General features: G+C 30.5%; 1 protein-coding gene across 1 annotated transcript; it reads right to left on the reverse strand.

Moving 5' to 3' along the window:
* Positions 1 to 1,785: 1,785 nt before the first annotated feature.
* Positions 1,786 to 8,739, reverse strand: LOC103851423. Its single transcript, XM_033285677.1, has 5 exons — positions 7,985 to 8,739; positions 7,783 to 7,909; positions 7,374 to 7,682; positions 7,091 to 7,303; positions 1,786 to 7,022 (listed from the first exon to the last, which is right to left on the reverse strand). Exons 1-5 carry the CDS (start codon positions 8,347 to 8,349, stop codon positions 6,714 to 6,716), a joined length of 1,323 nt encoding a protein of 440 aa, XP_033141568.1. The 5' UTR covers positions 8,350 to 8,739; the 3' UTR covers positions 1,786 to 6,713.
* Positions 8,740 to 9,576: the final 837 nt, after the last annotated feature.

Below are 9,576 nucleotides of genomic sequence, written 5' to 3' on the forward strand. Positions count from 1 at the left end.
CCAATTAATTTACCATAAAGTTTTTTTTGGTGTAAATGTTATTTACCATAAAGTTTATCCATATATATAACTAATCATGAGAACATCGGTTAGTTTTTTCTTCATCTTCAGATCGGTTGTTAATTGATTCAGTCTGTGTATATTTCATGGTTTCTTTACCACCTAGGAAATGTACGACCTACGTAAGAATTAAGAGCTGATAGTTCCGTTAATTTCCAAACCTATTTTGTTCCGTAATTATTTGCTTACGTACCTTTAGAATATCTCTAATATAAAACTTTTTTTTTAAAATACAGTAATTTTATAATAGAGTTTTGTTTATTCTAAAGTCATTCTATTTTAGAATAAAAAATGAAATAATGAACAAAAAAAATTACTCCATTTATAAAATAAATCTATACTTATTTCACTGTGAAATAAAAAGTTAAATTGGAGTTGAAACATTTCTTATTTCGAACTTTATTTTAAAATAAATTATGAAGTAAAGTTAGAAATGTTCTTTTACATGAGTTTGTGAATGTTTTTGCTGTAAAAAAAAAAGAGATGTTCTTATAAGTATGTACTTAATTTAAGCTCTGGTTACTGCCACATATCAGTGCAAGTGTGTGTTACACCTCATGCATGAAATCAGTTAGAAGAACAAGAAACATCTAGGAGATACGATGACATAAATGAAAAGACCTAAAACGTTAGAGATAATAGCACAAGTGGTTTATTTGATATACTAGGTGTTTTGCCCGCACATACGGGCATTATCTTCTTACGAATAATTTTTGGTTTATGTCTTATTAATTCAAAAAATAATATAATAAAAAATTATTAATGATTTAACAAAAATTTTAAATCAAACATCATATATATATATATATATATATATGATAAATATTTCCATCAAATATATATATGTTTATTATTGTGATAATTTTTTTAAAGCACTTATATATTAGCAATATTTTTGATATATCAATATTTAATTATAGATGGTTCTATATCTTAACGTTTTATAATAAAAACATATTTCCAGATAACAACAATATATATATATATAATAATTATCTTATTTATTTTTAAAAATATATGTTTTTATTTTGATATTTTTTCATATTACTTTATAATCAATTAGCTGATATAACTTATAATCTATTATTATTAATATACAATTCTTTTAAATTATATATTAAGAAAAAATACATAAAATCATGGAGAATACGACACACAAACAAAATCAGCTTTTGATTGATTAATATTTAATTAGAAATTGTTCTATGTCTTAATCTCTTATAATAATAAAATTTTATTTTCCAGATAACAATAAAAAAAATATATATAAGAATTATCTTATTTAAAAATATATATATTTTTTAATTTTGATAATTTATCATATTAATTTATAATCAATTTAGTAATATAAAATATAATCCAATATTATTAAAATAATAATTCATTTTAATTATATAATTAACTTTTAAAAGCACATATATATTTGAAATATTTAATAAAAAATATTTTTATTGATTAATATTTAATTATAATTTCTGTATATCTTAATGTTCTATAATAAAAATATTATTTCAGATAACAATAAAATAATATGTATAAGATTTATAGTATATAATTTTTTTATTTCTATCATTTATCATATTAATTTATAATCAATTAGGTAATATGAAATACAATATAATATTATTAATATAAAATTCGTTTTAATCATATAATAAGTCAAATACCTAAAATCATGGAGAACATGACACATAAACAAATTCACTTATCAAATAATAGTATAGATTTGGATTCATGTTTATCTATTTGTATTGTTTTATTTTGTTATATGTGGAATATACACTCCGTATATATATTATTAAGTCCCCTTCATATAGATATACGTACCATCATGGTGGAACAGCCACACTTGGTTCTGAACCGATATAGTTCAATGTTTATGGAATTTATTCTCAAACAATCTAACACAACAATTACCAAAATGCTGTTACATACAATTTAAGATGATTTATTCGTTTTACATTATTTATTTGTTTGTTTGCAAAAGAACTTTCATGTTGTACACGAATTTTGCTAAATATATTATAAACCGTTAAAATATTATAAATTATAAGCCCTTTTTCAAAAAAAGAAATATTCTAAATTATATTATATATATATAGAGCTTATATAAATACATAATTCATATCTTCATTCGCAGTAAAACAATTATTAGCAAAAATACAAACTTTTTTTACTAAAAATATTTGAAAACTTCGAACACAGTTTTTAGGCAAAATATTTGAAACATACAATCGAAATACATTTGAATTGAAAACAAAACACAAACAATATGATAAATTTGAGTTTCTATGTAATCAATAATAAAAGAAAAACTTTTCAAAAAAATAAAATAAAAAATAAATAAAAGAAAAAACAGTAAAAACAAGAGCTTACCCAACAGAAGAATCACGAAAGTGGAAAGCAACCGAAAGCTCGTATCTTGTTGTGTGCATGTTGGGTCCTTTTGTCTCTCTTTTTCTCTGTCTACGAATGTGCAGAAGATGCTTCATATACGTAGCGTCGTTCATCAGAATAAAAACAATTAAGATTAATTAAACAAAAAGGCCTCGATGTTGATCCCTTTCTGAGGATTTTATAATATTAGCGTGGTAACCAAAAACAAATTATAGAATATAAAAGTAATATAGAAAGTTGCATGATCAAGAGAGCTTTTAGGGCGTAGAAGAGATAAAGAGCGCGTCGCCACACATGAAGAGAAGGGAAAGGCGTAAGGCGAGACATGGATGCGTTTTAATTTGTCTCTACCTATAAACCAAAGCAATACAACTCAATATCAATTCTATTACAAATTATTCAACATCAACAACATCTTAATTTCCACGATATATTTATCAACTAATTGACGCATAGGCACATAACTAATTTTATATACATTTTTAATGGTAGGTGAGAAAATGGGAATTGACGCATAGGCACACTTTTCTCGTTTTGCATGGCTGGATATAGAAATTATTCAAACAGAATCAAACATAAATAATTTAAAACTATACATATTATTTTAGTACCGCTCAATCATTTTAAAACGCCATTTCTGTACTGTTTATAATGCGTTTTACTTGTTTCCAGCCATATGGATCGATACCTAGCTAGCTAGTTGACTCTTGTTTTAGGACATTTAAAATGAAAATACTTTAGGATTGTAATTATTTAAAAATATAACATTAGCTTATCTATTAGTGATATGTTAATCTATCAATTCTCTTTATTCTAGTCAACAGTATTCTTGAAAATATTTAGTACTTGGGATTCTCTTGTCCTATAAACTCCAATAGGTATGAGACTAGTTCAAACAATGGATTTGTTGACAGTATTTAATTAGGGGGGGTTTTATGCGTTTCTAATTTTGTTTTCAACAATGGGTCGTGAATCTATGAGTGTGGCCTATAAAACTATAAACAAACAGAGAGACTAGCCATAGGCTAGGATAAAATTCCAGAACAAGTGGAAGCCAATGAAACCTGAAGTACCAACTTTTCGTTAATTTTAAAATGTTTTACAAAGAGGGAATATAGACACCTTAATATTCGGACGGCCGCGGGTATTATTTTTAATTATAACAAATATCCAATGATTATAAAAATATCTGATATAAGAAGAATATATATATAGTTCATTTTTATCGTGATTTAATATAACCATGTTATTTACTTTAATTATTTGTCAACTTACAATTTTATAGATATTACTATTGGACGTTTTCTAAAGAAACACTGCTCTTCATGAATGATGACTTTTACTTTGAGTATTAGGTTCCTTTTAATTTTATTTTAATTATTAAAAAAAAAATGCTGATATAGGTACATTCTGACCCCAAAAAAATAAAGATACATTATTGTTTTAATTATAGTTTACCCTATATTTCCATTAAACTCATGAGTACGATGGTCAACGGTGGTCTACGACCCCTTTCCGAACAAAGCTACGTAGTCCCTCACTAACAACGGCTTGATTGATAAGAGCACCAGCAGTGGTAGTCTCTGACCAATTAAAAAGTTTAAAAAAAAATGATGAAAGAGAGAGGAAATATGAAAGAAAGAAGTGAGCGACGTCCTTTGGCCCAGATATCCAAATGCCATTTGTCTTGTCCAGGGCCGTCTAATAGCACGTGCATGTGGAGCGGTCGAACAGGATCCGAATATAAAAATAAAAATTTTAAAGAAATTTTCAACAAGATATACATAAATTATAGTCTAAAAACTTAGAGTTTATAATTTTTTTTTAAAAATTAAACATATATAAATAGAACTATTAATTTCTAAAGCTATTTCATTATGATTTAAATATATCGTTAATATTTTTGAACCGGGTCCAAAAAATAATTGAGACGGCCCTGGTCTTGTCTTGTCTCTATTAGCTATGTAAATTAAAAATTAAAATTAATAATTATCAGAATTAAACAATGATATAATTATTTTTTGAGAGACTTATGTAGTTTCTTTCACCGCTGATGCTCTAAGATTTTTAAAAAGTAGTATGTTTTTGCTAACTTTTTATAAAGTATTTAGGAAAGTATTTGAAAACTACAAATATTTTTCAAATGCTCATTCCCTTTGTGTCATTTATTTTGTTTTGGCACAAAATGACTTGTTAAATATTTAAATATTTTTAGCGTTCAAAAAATATATTTAAATATTCTAAAATAGTTTCATATGAATTTATTGTATTACATAGCATGAAATCATTATGTTTATATATAAATTAAATTTTATATTCTTAGAATTACTTACATTAGTTGATTTTTATTAATTCTGTAAAATAAAATAAAAACATAATTAAATTACAAAATAATTGTTATGATAAATATAATGTGCATGAAGAATCATATAATATTTCTTAGAAGTTTATATATAATATTTTTAACCTTGTTAATCACTTAAAATTTATATCTTAATCATTATATATATATATATATATATATATAACTTCAATAACATACTGCACCATACTGTTTATACTGATTAGTACTGTTGTTCTATCATCAAGAGTACCAATCATGCCCTTAAATAATTTACACAAATTTTAAAATATTTTTAGTCTTCCTTTTTTTGAAAAATATAATTTATTAGTGTATATATATAGTACTATTCTCTTCTCTTCTTTTTTCTTAACCGTAAATTGTAAGATGTATTCATTAATCAATCTCATATACCCTGTACTTTATTTTGTAGGAAAATTACATATATATCAATCTCTGGTTCTGGTATATGTATTTCGTATTAGCTTCTTAAATAACTTTAAGATACCAAAGAATATGTTTCCCTAAATAAATACGCTAACCTTAGTCTGAATCTCAACATTAAACCATGTAATCATAACACATTATTTATTTGTTTTTTTTTTGCTAAAAAAAAAGTTAAATCCGAGTCTATTAAAAACACATACTAATTTCCGAGTGAGAGGTGCAGCCCAAGGATAGACCCTGTCTCATATATTCAAATGGACCAAAAAGTAGTAGTCCATATCCGTATAAAATGACTAGAAAAATAACTTAGTTTTGCATGGATCAAACCTGAAATGTGGTAACATCCCAATTCATTCTCCTTACCGCAAGCTTCCAATCTATTTATTCGCTCTTTCTTCAATTGTTTATTTATGAATAAAATGATTGTTGAAAACCTTCTTTTGAGAAGCATCCTTAGAAATGTAGATGTTACGTAATTTCCATAAGTCATTGGACAGAGTAATTACCTGCATTTTATAATATGAATGATGTAATATCGTTATTTCATATCTTTATAACCGAGAGGGAGATTTTCTTTCATTATAAGTGGAGTGGATGCTATATTGGTGGCAGAGGAACAAAGAGATAGATCGATGAAGCCAAATTTAACATTCAAGAATGCATTTCGTGTTGTCAATTAAAAAGTGATAAAGATTTGGGCGAATTTTTCTTCTTTTGGATGGAATTTTTCCATTTCGTGTTGTCTATTTCAACGTAGCAAATCTGACAAATCAGAGGATGCCACGTGTGGCAACTGAAATGATTTAAAAGCGAAAAAATAAAAAGGAAGGAAAGAGAACACGAGATAAGAGACGAAGACCAGGGCAGATATTCGTCGAATGATATATATGTACAAGAGAATCCCAAGTTGTTACGTTTACGACGAATGAACTTCGAAACACGTTTCGTCGTAAAACGCCCGTCGTAACCGACGATTCGTCGTAAATGACTTGTTACGTTTACGACGAAATATATTCCTCGTAAAGCGCAGGGCAGATATTCGTCGTAAATGACACGTAAAATTTCGTGGTAAACTCCACGTAATGGATTCGATGTAAAGCACACGTAAATTGTTTCGTTGTAACACCCTCGTAAATGTTTCGATGTAAACTCCACGTAAAATTTCGATGTAAAGACCACGTAAAATATTCGATGTAAAAGACTCGTAAATCATTTCGACGGTAATTAGTTGTAAATGTTTACGTCGAGCCTACATCGACGTTTCGTTTTATAATATATTTTGAATATTGTTTTTAACCTCAAATATATATATAAATTTGAATTTATTTAAAATTCAGAATTTTAAATAATTTTAATTTTAAATAATTTTAATTTTAAAACGAAATATGAAAATAAAAAACATATATAAAAAAGCATTTAAAAGTCATAATATTTAAATTCATAATACAAACCGAAAATATTAAAAAAACTACATATCATCGAAGTAGTCGGTGGGGTTGCTCGGCTGTTGACGGGTTGGATCGGACTCTTGGAGATCTCGTACTGGCAACCCAAGAGCGGCTCGTCTCTGACTCAACATTCTCTGCATAACCGGGTTTCCCACGGCCATCACGTCTAGCAAATCCTCAAGAGAGTCTAAACGAACCTGCTGGCTATCCATTCGAGCTTTCATCTGAGAAGTCTCTTCATCCCGTCTCGAAGTGTATGACGAAGTTGCCCTTGCAACTTGGTTAACGGAGCCTATACCGACTATTCGGCCCTTCTTTCTAGGAGCCAGCTATAAAATTAAAACATATATTAATATAGTTATTAAAAATAATGAAAAAAAAAATTTAGTTGTACTACCTCTTCGAAGATTCGGTCGGCTTCTTCGGTGGACAATGTGACGGGTAATCCATCGGGAGACTCCTGAGTTAGTTGCGTCTCCCGTTCTTCAATCCGAGTAGCCACTGCTTGAGCGAGTTTCTCTGATGCAGGATCCACAAAAACTCCGTCGGATGTGGCGTGAGTCATCTTGAATAGGTCAGACAGAGATGGTAAGACTCCCGTCTTCTCCAACTACAAAAAAAAATATTAAAAGTTATATTAATTGAATATTTTAAAATAAATATTTAAAAACAAAACTTACAACGTCTAGACGGATGCCTGCATGTGGTTTTTGGCCGGTTCTGTGAAGCATGGGCAAATTACCATCTTTATCCTTCGTTCTTCGAGAAGCCGAGCACGAATTAGCCTTTTTGATCGAAGACGGGTGCTTCCAATAGGCGATGAGGCCATCCCACACATCCGTCGTGAGCTCAGTGGGCTTTCCCTCATACCCGTCGAGCTCCCACTTGTCCTTCCAATCGGAGACTGTGTTGCAGAGGCGGATCTTTGCTTTTGCAACGAATTCCGCCTTCACCATCTCGGTGATTCCCAAAGACCAATGCCACTTTTGCTGAAACACAAAAAATTTGAAAAAATTACAATTAATAATAATATTTAAAAAATATATACATATTTAAAAGTTAAAATTTAATTAAATTTAAAAATCTTACCGCAAACATTTTAAACCACGTGATCTTAACGTGATTTGGAGTCTTGCTCCAGTTCGGATATGCCCCGTCGTAGTAACCCTTAATCGTTTTCGAAACGCTCCGGCCAACACGGTTATTAGCCCCAAACCTGAAAGGAAAACAATTTAACCGTTAGAAAATAAAAATATTTTAAATTTTTATGTAATAAAAATTAATAACTTACCAATAAGTTCCTCGGGGTCTATCGGGGTCTAGAACATCCAAACCCTCTCGTCCGGGCTGGGCAAGCAAATCCTCTACCGTATATCTCGCGAATGGAGCATATGAAGGCACACGCAAATCCGGATGAACTGCACCTTCTGGGACAGGCTCAGGTGCAGCCGCTGGAGGAGGAGGTGGAGGCATATGCGGTGGAGGCATTTGCGGTGGAGGCATCTGCGGTGGAGGAGGACTCCAAGCAACTCTCTGAGAAGGCTGAGAGTCTGGAACTGCGGTGGAGGATGATGGACCGGAAGAAGATGTACCGGAACCATCGTCGCCAAACAAATCTCTATAACTAGGTGCTCTGGATTTTCTTCTAGGAGCCATCTAAAAAAAATTAAAATAAATTTTATCAGTTACGACATAATAAAAATATTATTCCGTTACCTAACTAATCACCTAAACTAATTACCTAACTAATCACCTAAACTAATTCCGTTACCTAACTAATCACCTAAACTAATTTAAAAAAAAAAAAAAGAGAGAGAAGAGAGAGTTTACCTTAGAGAGAGCAAAGGAATTTGGGAGGAATGAGCGAGGCAGCCTCGCTCTCGGCGTCCCCTTATATAGATTAGGTTTCGTCGTAAAATCGACGTAAATTTACGACGAATTTACCAGGCCCGCGTTTTTCCATTTACGACGAATTTACCAGGCCCGTGTTTTTCCGTTTACGACGAATTTACCAGGCCCGTGTTTTTTTGTTTACGACGAAATTACCAGGCCCGTGTTTTCCGAGTTACGACGAAATTACCAGGCCCGCGTTTTTCCATTTACGACGAAATTACGACGCTTAACCCTAAACACCGAGAATGAAATCCCTAAACCCCAAAGTGACATATCATCTAACATCATATCTTATATCATACTACTTCTTACTCTTTCTTTTAGAAAATGTTACAATAGAGAAATCCAACATTTGATACATATATTACATCACTCTAAATCGTTTTCGTTCTCATCACTATCATTACAATCATCATCGTCGCTTCTCTCGAACTCGTCTTCACGTGCTTCATCTGTCGCATCTTCGGGAATATCTTCATATTGAAAGTTTTGCGGGTCGATCAAAAGGATTTCATCAGTTGGTTGTTCTGGTACCTCAACTTCAGTGATAGCGTCTTCTTCTTGCAAGGGCGGTTCTTCTCCAACGACAATGCGTCCACGAGGTGTAACTTTGATAGCAGTTACCCAGTTTATCCCGGAAGTTCGAAGTTTTCGAGTTGGGTAGTTGAAATATAACAACGATTTTACAAGGGAAAGTTTACATGGATTTTACATAGTTTTTTTACAACGATTTTACAACGAAACTCGATAAGTTTTTCACCTAAATATAACGGTAACATGATTCGTTGTAATATCGATGTAAAATTTAATTTTCGACGTACTTACGTCGTAATATTACATGGCGTTTACGACGAAATTTGGTTTCGTTGGTTTCGTCGTAATTGCGTTGTTACCCCACCAATTACTATTTCTAAAACAACGATAAGGAACCTGTGTCGTTCGTCTGTCTGCCAATTCAGTGGAACGACAAGGAGAAAGTGGACGGAAGTG

The sequence above is a fragment of the Brassica rapa genome, chromosome A02 (genome assembly GCF_000309985.2).
Source record: "Brassica rapa cultivar Chiifu-401-42 chromosome A02, CAAS_Brap_v3.01, whole genome shotgun sequence".
In the NCBI taxonomy this organism is placed as follows: domain Eukaryota; kingdom Viridiplantae; phylum Streptophyta; class Magnoliopsida; order Brassicales; family Brassicaceae; genus Brassica; species Brassica rapa.

What these genes read in the sequence shown, in the direction of transcription:
- LOC103851423 (XM_033285677.1), bottom strand. Translation starts at nt 8,349, where the DNA reads ATGGCTCCTAGAAGAAAATCCAGAGCACCTAGTTATAGAGATTTGTTT. An exon ending in AGACCCCGAGGAACTTATTG is followed by an intron (nt 7,910 to 7,984) that starts GTAAGTTATTAA and finishes TTTTCCTTTCAG; the next exon opens with GTTTGGGGCTAATAACCGTG. An exon ending in CCGACCGAATCTTCGAAGAG is followed by an intron (nt 7,023 to 7,090) that starts GTAGTACAACTA and finishes TTAATTTTATAG; the next exon opens with CTGGCTCCTAGAAAGAAGGG.